Source organism: Salmo trutta, chromosome 16 (assembly GCF_901001165.1).
Source record: "Salmo trutta chromosome 16, fSalTru1.1, whole genome shotgun sequence".
Lineage (NCBI taxonomy): Eukaryota > Metazoa > Chordata > Actinopteri > Salmoniformes > Salmonidae > Salmo > Salmo trutta.
The window spans coordinates 29,479,671-29,492,544 of NC_042972.1; the positions used below are offsets into that span (position 1 = coordinate 29,479,671).

General features: G+C 43.4%; 1 protein-coding gene across 6 annotated transcripts in view; it reads left to right on the forward strand.

Moving 5' to 3' along the window:
- The window catches only part of LOC115150503 (inositol 1,4,5-trisphosphate receptor type 1), a 169,048-nt gene that overhangs the window by 54,224 nt on the left and 101,950 nt on the right, over positions 1-12,874 (forward strand). For all 6 annotated transcript variants that reach the window (XM_029693870.1, XM_029693871.1, XM_029693873.1 and 3 more), the window contains 5 exons: positions 42-202; positions 404-545; positions 780-938; positions 5,217-5,389; positions 10,063-10,182. In XM_029693870.1, the coding sequence (XP_029549730.1) occupies positions 42-202; positions 404-545; positions 780-938; positions 5,217-5,389; positions 10,063-10,182 (755 nt within the window). The remainder of the gene's footprint in view (positions 1-41; positions 203-403; positions 546-779; positions 939-5,216; positions 5,390-10,062; positions 10,183-12,874) is intronic.

The following is a 12,874-nucleotide window of genomic DNA, read 5'->3' on the forward strand; positions in this document are numbered from 1 at the left end:
ACATTTTACAATTCTAATTTGCGCATCACTGTTATTTTAAGATTGGCACGTCTGCACTGAAAGAAGACAAAGAGGCTTTTGCCATCGTACCTGTTTCGCCCGCCGAAGTCAGAGACCTGGACTTTGCCAACGATGCCAGTAAAGTGTTGGCCTCCATCGCAGGCAAACTGGAGAAGGGCACCATCACTCAAAATGAGAGAAGGTACATGGCAGTAATTTTGGTGCTCTCTGCATTCTTTACCTCTTCAATGTTGGCACCAAACCCTTACTGGAATGTAATGTCCTTGGAACTCTTGGTATCAACATTAAGGATTCTAAATCTCAAATATAATTAGCTGAACTCTGGATATTTACGGTTGTGCCTCTTCCTGTGTGTGACTTCCTATTCCTGTGTGTCGTTCAGGGCGGTAACCAAGCTTCTGGAGGACCTGGTGTTCTTCGTGGTGGACATCCCCAACAATGGCCAGGATGTCCTGGAGATCATGGTCAACAAGCCCAACAGAGAGAGACAGAAACTCATGAGGGAACAGAACATCCTCAAACAGGTAGAGGACCATGTCATTCATTAGGGACAACCAGAACTTCCACAGACTGAAGGGGTGAATAAAGGCTCAGGACGGTTACTTGATTCCTTTTCAATGTGGATACATTTTGGAGCAAGCTCCTTTGTCTACTATTAACTTATATAACGAACTTTGTCATCCTTCACCAAACATTTTTTCAACAAATACATTTTCTTAACCTGATGTAACATCATCCTGATGGAATTTTGTGTTCAGATCTTCAAGTTGCTGCAGGCTCCATTCACAGACAGCGGGGACGGGCCCATGCTGCGATTGGAGGAGCTGGCCGACCAGCGCCACACACCCTTCAGACACATCTGTCGCCTGTGTTACCGCGTGTTACGCCACTCTCAACAGGACTACCGCAAGAACCAGGTACAGCAACGTGGTAACGGTCAAGGCCTACTAGTCTGATCCTTCTAAAGCCACACAAGGACCCATATGACAGGTCACATGACTGGTCTGGTCACAAAATAACCACTACCCCCAACCTTAGCCCCTTAACCTAACCCCAACCCTTTCAATGTTTGCTGATCTGAAGATACTAGATGAGGTTAAGGAATATGATCGAAGTTCCCCTTAGTTCATTGGAGGTCTAGGTGGAGTCATCACCATTTGGCTTCTATACACCTACAGTATCTGGTTTCTTTAGGCCTGCAGACCCTAACAGGCTCCAGTAAAGGAAGGGAATAGGGGTTGTTTTCACATGCTGTTCTGGGCAGTGTTCCAGCAGACCGAGTCTTAACCCATAGCCTATAGATCAAGCCACAGCACTTATGCAATTAGCCTAAATACTGTCTGATGGCACTTCAAGGGATACTTTGGGAGTTTGGCAAAAAAAACGTATCTACTTCCCCAGAGTAAGATCAACTTATGGTCTCTGCATCCAGTATGAAGGAAGTTAGAGGTAGTTTCACAAGCCGATGCTAACTAGCATTAGCGCAATGACAAGAAATCTATGCTACACTACATGACCAAAAGTATGTGGACACTCATTCCAACATCATGGGCATTAATATGGAGGTGGTCCTCCTTTGCTGCTATAACAGCCTCCACTCTTCTGGTTAGGCTTTCCACTAGATGTTGGAACATTGCTGCGGGGACTTGCTTCCATTCAGCCACGAGCATTAGTGAGGTTGGGCACTGATGTTTGGCAATTAGGCCTGGCTCGCAGTCGGCGTTCCAATTCATCCCAAAGGTGTTCGATGGGGTTGATGTAAGGGCTCTGTGCAGGCCAGTCAAGTTCTTCCACACCAATCTCGACAAACCATTTCTGTATGGACCTTGCTTTGTGCACGGGCGCATTGTCATGCTGAAACGGGGAAGTGCCTTCCCCCAAACTGTTGCCGTAAAGTTGGAAGCACAGAATGGTCTACAATGTCACTGTATGCTGTAACATTAAGATTTCCCTTCACTGGAACTAAGGGGCCTAGGCAGAACCATGAAAACAGCCCCAGACCATTATTCCTCCTCCACCAAACTTTACAGTTGGCACTATGCATTGGGGCAGGTAGCGTTGTCCTGCCATTCGCCAAACTCAGATTCGTCGGGTCGGACTGCCAGATGGTGAAGTGCGATTCATCACTCCAGAGAACGTGTTTCCACTGCTTCAGAGTCCAATGGTGGCGAGTTCTACACCACTCCAGACAACGCTTGGCATTGCACATGGTGATCTTAGGCTTGTGTGCGGTTTCACAATAACAGCACTTACAGTTGACCGGGGCAGCTCTAGTAGGGCAAAAATTTGACGAACTGACTTGTTGGACCGGGGGCATCCTATGACAGTGCAACGTTGAAAGTCACTGAGCTCTTCAGTAAGACTAATCTACTGCCAATGTTTGTGTAAGGAAATTGCATGGCTGTGTGCTCTATTTTATACACCTGTCAGCAACGGGTGTGGCTGAAATAGCTGAATCCACTAATTTGAAGGGGTGTCCTGCTAGCAGTCACCATAGACTTCCAGTCGATGGGCAAACCCTGGTTTTTTAATTACACTAACACTAGTTAGCAACTTCCTTCAAACTGCACGCAGAGACATAAAGACTGTGTCCACGAGTTAATCGGACTCTGGGGAAATACAGTTGAAGTCGGAAGTTTACATACACCTTAGCCAAATACATTTCAACTCAGTTTTTCCACAATTCCTGACATTTAATCCTAGTAACAATTCCCTGTCTTAGGTCAGTTAGGATCACCACTTTATTTTAAGAATGTGAAATGTCAGAATAATAGTAGGGAGAATGATTTATTTAAGCTTTTATTTCTTTCATCACGTTCCCGGTGGGTCAGAAGTTTACATACACTCAATTAGTATTTGGTAGCATTGCCTTTAAATTGTTTAACTTGGGTCAAATGTTTCAGGGAGCCTTCCACAAGCTTCCCACAATAAGTTGGGTGAATTTTAGCCCATACCTCCTGACAGAGCTGGTGTAACCGAGTCAGGTTTTTTAGGCCTCCTTGCCCGCACACACTTTTTCAGTTCTGCCCACTATTTCTATAGGCTTGAGGTCAGGGCTTGTGATGGCCTCTCCAATACCTTGACTTTGTTGTCCTTAAGCTATTTTGCCACAACTTTGGAAGTACGCTTGGGGTCATTGTCCATTTGGAAGACCCATTTGCAACCAAGCTTTAACTTCCTGACTGATGTCTTGAGTTGTTGCTTCAATATATCCACATAATTTTTCCTTCCTCGTGATGCCATCTATTTTGTGAAGTGCACCAGTCCCTCCTGCAGCAAAGCACCCCCACAACATGATGCTGCCAACCCCATGCTTTACGGTTGGGATGGTGTTTTTCGGCTTGCAAGCCTCCCCCTTTTTCCTCCGAACATAACAATGGTCATTATGGCCAAACGGTTCTATGTTTGTTTCATCAGACCAGAGGACATTTCTCCAAAAAGTACTATCTTTGTCCCCATGTCCAGTTGCAAACCGTAGACTGTTTTTTTTATGGCGGTTTTGGAGCAGTGGCTTCTTCCTTGCTGAGCGGCCTTTCAGGTTAAATCGATATAGGACTTGATTTACTGTGGATATAGATACTTTTGTAGCTGTTTCCTCCAGCATCTTCACAAGGTCCTTTGCTGCTGTTCTGGGATTGATTTGCACTTTTCGCACTAAAGTACGTTCATCTCTAGGAGACAGAACGTGCTTTTTTCTGAGGTCTTGGCTGTTTCTTTTGATTTTCCCATGATGTCAAGCAAAGTTTGAAGGTAGGCCTTGAAATACATCCACAGGTACACCTCCAATTGACTCAACTGATGTCAATTAACCTATCAGAAGCTTCTACAGCCATGACATCATTTTCTGGAATTTTCCAAGCTGTTTAAAGGCACAGTCAACTTAGTGTATGTAAACTTCTGACCCACTGGAATTGTGATGCAGTGAATTATAAGTGAAATAATCTGTCTGCAAACAATTGTTGGAAAAATTATTTGTTTCATGCGCAAAGTAGATGTCCTAACCGACTAGCCAAAACTATAGTTTGTCAACAAGAAATTTGTGGCGTGGTTGAAAAACGAGTTGTAATGACTCCAACCTAAGTGTATGTAAACTTCCGACTTTAACTGTAAATAAACTGCTTCACTGCCCAAAATCCTGAAGTCTCCCTTTAATGTAAAGACCATGCCATTCATAGAGAGCTGTAATTGAATGTGGTGTTCAGTCAGTGTGTCAACTATACTCACATTCTGCCTTCATCAAACGTTCAACTACCCCAGCCCTCCCTCCCAGGGTGCAAGACACGCACCCCCGCTCTGACATACACACACACACGATCGCACTCCTAGAGAAATAACTTGCATTGTCCATATACACTCAGACAGACACAGAAGGATGTCTCTCTGCTCCCACTTTCACATACTGTGTAATTGTTGGAATGGTGGCTGAATTCAGCTGAAGGAGGAAGGCTGCCTGATGTCTGTGGAAAGGCTCTGTTCTCTGTCTCAGATGAATGCTGTAGGCCTTTGATACTGCCACACTAATACTGTCTCCATTAGCAGGGACTGTCATTCTCTCTGTAGTCTAAGGACGTTACACTGGTCAGTCCAGTTGAACAATTCCAGGAAAATTGGGAAATTACTCATGGGAGAATTGTAAGGTAATCTGTGGATTTTACGTGGGGAATCTTAGATTTGATCTTCCAATGAATACTAAGAAATTACTTACATTAAATTAATTGTTGTTGAAGGAACAGGGCCTTACTCAGGGGCAGAACGACAGATTTTTACCTTGTCAGCTCGGGGATTCGATCCAGCAACCTTTCGGTTACTGGCCCAATGCTCTAACCACAAGGCTACCTGCCGCATAGTCTTAGTGAACTAGTAGCAAGCTGGATCACACTATGAACACATTGTCATTAAAACTCTAAATCAAAGTGGCTAACCATTCAACATAGTTTACATTATTTGATTGACCTGATTCACAATTATTTATTTGACCTCATTCAATAGCATGGCATCAATGTAACATTTGCTATTTAGTAGACACTTTTATCCATTGAGTGCATAGATTTTTGTATGGTTGGCCCCAGCAGAAATCCGACCCACAACCCCTAGCGTTGCTAGTGCCATGCGCTTACTAACTGAGCCACACAGGACCACAATCCCAATGTTGGGATAATGTTTGACTAAGATCAGGGGCTGTGTTTGTCCAATAGGAGTACATAGCCAAGCAGTTTCGCTTCATGCAGAAGCAGATCGGTTATGATGTTCTAGCTGAGGACACTATCACAGCCCTGCTCCACAACAACCGCAAGCTGCTGGAGAAGCACATCACTGCTGCAGAGATAGACACCTTCGTCAGCCTCGTCAGGAAGAACCGGGAGCCCAGGTGTGTGTGTGTGTGTGTGTGTGTGTGTGTGTGTGTGTGTGTGTGTGTGTGTGTGTGTACAGTACCGGTCAATAGTTTGGACACACCTATTCATTCAACGTTATATCTTTATTTTTACTATATTCTACATTGTAGAATAATAGTGAAGCCATCAACACTGTGAAATAACGAATATGGAATCATGTAGTAAACAAAAAAGCGTTAAATCAAAATATATTTGAGATTCTTCAAAATAGCCACCCTTTGCTTTGATGATAGCTTTGCACACTCTTGGCGTTCTCTCAACCAGTTTCATGAGGTAGTCACCTGGAATGCATTCAATTAACAGATGTGCCTTTTTAAAAATTAATTTGTGGAATTTATTTCCTTCTTAAATGCGTGTGAGCCAATCAGTTGTATTGTGACAAGGTAGGGGTGGTATATAGAAGATAGCTCTATTTGGTAAAAGACCAAGTCCATATTATGGCAAGAACAGCTCAAATAAGCAAAGAGAAATGACAGTCCATCATTACTTTAAGACATGAAGGTCAGTCAATGCAGAACATTTCCAGAACTTTGAAAGTTTCTTCAAGTGCAGTCACAAAAACCATCAAGCTCTATGATGAAACTGACTCTCATGAGGACCGCCACAGGAAAGAAAGACCCAGAGTTACCTCTGCTGCAGAGTTCATTAGAGTTACCAGTCTCAGAAATTGCAGCCCAAATAAATGCTTCACAGAGTTCAAGTAACAGACACATCTCAACATCAACTGTTCAGAGGAGACTGTGTGAATCAGGCCTTCATAGTCGAATTGCTGTAAAGAAACCACTACTAGAGGACACCAATAATAAGAAGAGAGTTGCTTGGGCCAAGAAATACGAGCAATGGACATTAGACTGGTGAAATCTGTCCTTTAGTCTGATGAGACCAAATTTGAGATTTTTGGTTCCAACAGCCGTGTCTTTGTGAATTCAAGGCACACTTAACCAACATGGCTACCACAGCATTCTGCGGCGTTACACCATCCCTTCTGGTTTGCCCTTAATGGGACTATCGTTCGTTTTTCAACACGAAAATGACCTAACACACCTCCAGGCTGTGTAAAGGCTAACATCCGGCGCCGACAGAGATGGCCGCCTCGCTTCGCGTTCCTAGGAAACTATGCAGTATTTAGTTTTTTATGTGTTATTTCTTACATTGTTACCCCAGGAAATCTTAGGTTTTATTAAATACAGTCGGGAGGAATTATTGGATATAAGAGCAACGTCAACTCACCAACATTTTGACCAGGAATACGACTTTCCCGAAGCGGATCCTCTGTTTGGTCCACCACCCAGGACAATGGATCGGATCCCAGCCGGCGACCCAATGCAACAGCGCCGCAGAAGGGGCAGGCGGACACATCGCGCACCGCTCACATCGCGCACTGCTCCCGAGATCAACGCTGGTCCGACCAATCGGATTCTACGCTTCAAGATTGCTTTGATCACGTGGACTGGGATATGTTCCGCATAGCTTCGAACAACAACAATGATGAATACGCTGATTCGGTGAGCGAGTTTATTAGCAAGTGCATCGGTGATGTTGTACCAACAGCGTCTATTAAAACATTCCCCAACCAGAAACCGTGGATTGATGGCAGCATTCGCGCAAAACTGAAAGTGCGAACCACTGCTTTTAATCAGGGCAAGGTGACCGGAAACATGACCAAATAACAAACAGTGTAGCTATTCCCTCCGCAAGGCAATCAAACAAGCTAAGCGACAGTATAGACAAAGTAGAGTCGCAATTCAACGGCTCAGACACGAGAGGTATGTGGCAGGATCTGCAGTCAATCACAGACTACAAAAGAAAAACCAGCCCCGTCGCGGACCACGATGTCTTGCTCCCAGACAAACTAAAAAACTTCTTTGCTCGCTTTGATGACAATACAGTGCCACTGACACGGCCCGCTACCAAAACCTGCGGGCTCTCCTTCACTGCAGCCAACGTGAGTAAAACATTTAAACATGTTAACCCTCGCAAGGCAGCAGGCCCAGAAGGCATCCCCAGCCACGTCCTCAGAGCATGCGCAGACCAGCTAGCTGGTGTGTTTACGGATATATTCAATCAATCCTTATCCCAGTCTGCTGTTCCCACATGCTTCAAGAGGGCCACCATTGTTCCTGTTCCCAAGAAAGCTAAGGTAACTGAGCTAAATGACTACCGCCCCGTAGCACTCACTTCTGTCATCATGAAGTGCTTTGAGAGACTAGTCAAGGACCATATCACCTCCACCCTACCTGACACTCCTATTTGCTTACCGCCCCAATAGGTCCACAGACGACGCTATCGTAATCACACTGCACACTGCCTTAACCCATCTGGACAAGAGGAATACCTATGTAAGAATGCTGTTCATCGACTACAGCTCAGCATTTAACACCATAGTACCCTCCAAACTCGTCATTAAGCTCGAGACCCTGGGTCTCGACCCCGCCCTGTGCAACTGGATTCTGGACTTCCTGACGGGCCGCCCCCAGGTGGTGAGGGTAGGTAACAACATCTCCACCCGCTGATCCTCAACGCTGGGGCCCCAGAAGGGTGTGTTCTCAGCCCTCTCCTGTACTCCCTGTTCTCCCATGACTGCGTGGCCATGCACGCCTCCAACTCAATCATAAAGTTTGCAGACGACACCACAGTGGTAGAATTGATTACCAACAACAACGAGACGGCCTACAGGGAGGAGGTGAGGGCCCTCGGAGTGTGGTGTCAGGAAAATAACCTCACACTCAATGTCAACAAAACAAAGGAGATGATCGTGGACGTCAGGAAACAGCAGAGGGAGCATCCCCCTATCCACATCGACAGGATAGTAGTGGAGAGGGTGGAAAGTTTTAAGTTCCTCGGCGTACACATCATGGACAAACTGAAATGGTCCACCCACACAGGCAGCGTGGTGAAGAAGGCGCAGCAGCGCCTCTTCAACCTCAGGAGGCTGAAGAAATTTGGCTTGTCACTAAAAACACTCACAAACTTTTACAGATGCACAATCGAGAGCATCCTGTCGGGCTGTATCACCGCCTGGTACGGCAACTGCTCTGCCCACAACCGTAAGGCTCTCCAGAGGGTAGGGAGGTCTGCACAACGCATCACCGGGGGAAAACTACCTGCCCTCCAGGACACCTACACCACCCGATGTCACAGGAAAGCCAAAAAGATTTTCAAGGACAACAACCAACCGAGCCACTGCCTGTTCACCCCGCTATCATCCAGAAGGCGAGGTCAGTACAGGTGCATCAAAGCTGGGACCGAGAGACTGAAAAACAGCTTCTTTCTCAAGGCCATCAGACTGTTAAACAGCCATCACTAACATTGAGTGGCTGCTGCCAAAATACTGACTCAACTCAAGCCACTTTAATAATGGAAAAATTGATGTAATAAATGTATCACTAGCCACTTTAAACAATGCTACTTTATATAATGTTTACATACCCTACATTACTCATCTCATACGTATGTACTGTACTCTATACCATCTACTGCATCTTGTCATCTTGATGTAATAAATGTATCACTAGCCACTTTAAACAATGCCACTTTATATAATGTTTACATACCCTACATTACTCATCTCATATGTATATACTGTACTCTCTACCATCTACTGCATCTTGCCTATGCCGTTCGGCCATCACTCATTCATATATTTTTATGTTCCATTATTAAAGTGGCTTGAGTTGAGTCAGTATGTTGGCAGCAGTACAAAAAAAAAAATGCATGAATGATGGATAAGAGCGTCTGCTAAATGACTAAAATGTAAATGTAAAATGTACATATTCTTATTCATTCCTTTACACTTGTGTGTATAAGGTAGTTGTGAAATTGTTAGGTTAGGCTACTTGTTAGATATTACTGCATGGTCGAAACTAGAAGCACAAGCATTTCGCTACACTCGCATTAACGTCTGCTAACCATGTGTATGTGACAAATAAAATTTGATTTGGTTTGAAGAAGGAGAGTGTTACATCAGATGACCTGGCCTTCACAATCACCCGACCTCAACCCAATTGAGGTGGTTTGGGATGAGTTGGACTCTTGCAGAGTGAAGGAAAAGCAGCCAACAAGTGCTCAGCATATGTGGGAACTCCTTCAAGACTGTTAGAAAAACATTCCAGGTGAAGCTGGTTGAGTGAATGCCAAGAGTGTGCTGAGCTGTCATCAAGTCAGAATCTCAAATATAAAATATTGAACACTTATTTTTTTGCTTACTACATGATTCCATATGTGTTATTTCATAGTTTTGATGTCTTCACTGTTATTCTACAATGTAGAAATAAAGAAACCCTTTTGACCGGTATTGTATGTGATCACTGTGCATGCTCACATGTTTGTGTGTGCAGTACATGTTTTTGGTACAGATTTTAGTGTGTTAATTTGCATGTCTTGATATCGGTCTGTATGCTCTTTCTAGCCAGATATATTAATGTTTTCTATGTAATTTAATTGAAGACATCAAGTGAGTAAAACACTGTGGAGTGTATTGTAAGCTGCTTAAGGTCAGATGGTATTTTTTCTCCTGTCATTTAATTGTGGTCAAGTTAAGCTTTTGGGGAATTTTTTATTGGAGACTGATCATAGGTCTATAGAAAGGTGTGTTTGTTTTTGTGTACATGTGAACGTCTTTGTCCATTGAATGATCTGTGTGTTCCAGGTTCCTGGACTACCTGTCTGACTTGTGTGTGTCTATGAACAAGTCTATCCCTGTAACCCAGGAGCTCATCTGTAACGCAGTCCTGGACCCCACCAACGGAGACATCCTCATAGAGACTAAGTATGCCTCCACGCCTCTCCATTCCTCTCCTCTCTTCTCCTATGAAGAATCAATCAATACCTTATAGAAACATATTTTCTAAACATTTAATAATATCCAATGGTTGTTGGTCTATAGTCTATCACAGGTTGTTCTAGTATGGCAGATAAAGAGCTCAGTGCAGTACTACTCTCTGTAGTGAAGTGTGTTCAGTTGGATCTCTTTCAGTCGTACAGATCAAGGTGACAATAGGATGGAGTGTTTACTCCTGATGCACCCACACGGTGACCTTGAGCTCTACAGAACAATGAGTCCTCATGGTTGTCCTAATGGACATGCCTAACTACAGCGCCTTCAGAAAGTATTCACACGCCTTGACTTTTTCCACATTACCCATGACACATGCAGCACAGGATGGTTCAGCCTGTACACACAACCAGGTTTATGGTTAATAATAATAATATATGGTATGGTCATTTAGCAATGTACAGTGCCTTCAGAAAAGGCACACTTTGATGTGTTACAGCCTGAATTTAAAATGAATTAAATGTAGATTTAATTTGTCGCTGGCCTACACACAATACCCCATAATGTCAAAGTGGAATGTTTTTCAAAATGTTTACAAATGAATTAAAACAGCTGAAATGTCTTGAGTCAATAAGTATTCAACCCCTTTGTTATGGCAAGCCTAAATAAGTTCAAGAGTAAAAATGACATACCACATACCAAATGATATTGGCTCACATGATTTTTGAATGACTCCCTCATCTCTGTGCCCAACACACAATTATCTGTAATGTCCCTCAGACGAGCAGTGAAATTCAACCACAAAGACCAGGGAGGTTTTCCAATGCTTCACAAAGAAGGTCACCTATTGGTAGATGGGTAAAAAGAAAAAAGCACACATTGAATATCCCTTTGAGCATGGTGAAGTAATTAATTACACCTTGGATGGTCTATCAATAGACCCAGTCACTACAAAGATCAATACACCCAGTCCTTCCTAACTCAGTTGCCGGAGAGGAAGGAAACCACTCAGGGATTTCACCATGAGGCCAGTGGTGACTTTAAATCAATTAGAGTTTATTGGCTGTGATAGGAGAAAAGTGAGGATGGATCAACATTGTAGTTACTCCACATTACTATCCTAATTGACAGAGTGAAAATAAGGAAGCCTGTATAGAATACAACATATTCTAAAACATAATTCCTGTTTGCAACAAGGCACTAAAGTAATATTGCAAAACAAAAATGATAAAGCGATCAACTTTTTCTCCTGAATACAAAGTGTTATGTTTGGGGCAAATCCAATACAACACATTACTGATGACCACTCCATATTTTCAAGCATAGTGGTGGCTACATCATCCTGTGGGTATGCTTGTCATCATTAAAGACTGAGGAGATTTTCACGATAATAAATAAACAGAATGGAGCTAAGCACAGGCAAAATCCTAGAGGAAAATCTGCTTCAGTCTGCTTTCTACCAGACACTGAGAGATGAATTCACCTTTCAGCAGGACACTAACCTACAACACAAGGCCAAATCTATCCTGGAGTTGCTTACCAAGAAGATGGTGAATGTTCCTGACTGGCAGAGTTAAAGTTTTGACTTAAATCTGCTTGAAAATCTATGTCAAGACCTGAAAATGGTTGTCTAGCAATGATCAACAACCAATTTGATAGAGCTTGAAGAATTTTGAAAAGAATAATGGGAAAATGTTGCACAATCCAGGTATGGAAAGCTCTTAGAGACTTACTCAGAAAGATGCCAAATGTGTCTCTATGAAGTATTGACTCAGGTGTGTGAAGACTTTTTTTATTAATTAGATATTTCTCTGTTTCATTTTCAATACATTTTCAATCATTTCTAAAAGCATGTTTTCACTGTGTCATTATAGGGTATTGTGTGTAGATAACTTTTTTTTAAATCCATTTTGAATTTGAGCTGTAACTCAACACAATGTGGAATAGGTCAAGGGGCTTGAATACTTTCTGAAGGCACTGTAGTAGAGAAAAACATGTAGCCATTCAGTAAACGTCTGTTCTTTCAGACCAAAAAATGCTTCACGATTGCAAAGCACTTAATATCTCCATGTGTGCCATGGCTCGAAAGTACAAGGCTTGCATTCATTTGTACCTATGTGTTCTGTTCTCAGTGCTACACAAATGAAGAGGCAGGTTTACCCCTCTCAGAACTCCATGTGATGCCTTTTGGTTCAACCAAAGTGTATTCCCGAGCTATATGAGGCCAAAGACGTGGATTAAGGCAGCCCCCCGCACCTCTCTGATTCAGAGTGGTTGAGTTAAATGGGGAAGACACATTTCGGTTGAATGCATTCAGTTGTGCAACTGACTAGGTATCCCCTTTCCCCTAAATGTATTAGTGGTGTGTATCGTCACGCCAACATGTTTGTATGTACCTCAAAGATGGTCAACTGGCTGTGTGTGCTGGCTTTTGTTCTAGCCCAGCTCCAACACACCTGATTCAGCTAATCTGCGTTTGGTCTTCAATTTAGACCACATTTACTTTACCAGTATTTCCGAGCAGGGCTGGTACAAGACTGGTGCTGTCCAGGTTTGAGATCAAATACGGTTTCCACTCCCTGAATAGTCGTGATTGTGATTGGGTAATCTGATCCTAGATGTGTGGCTAGAGGGGTGAGCTCTGTTCCTCTCCTCCCCAGACTGGTGCTGTCTACGTTTTTTTAAA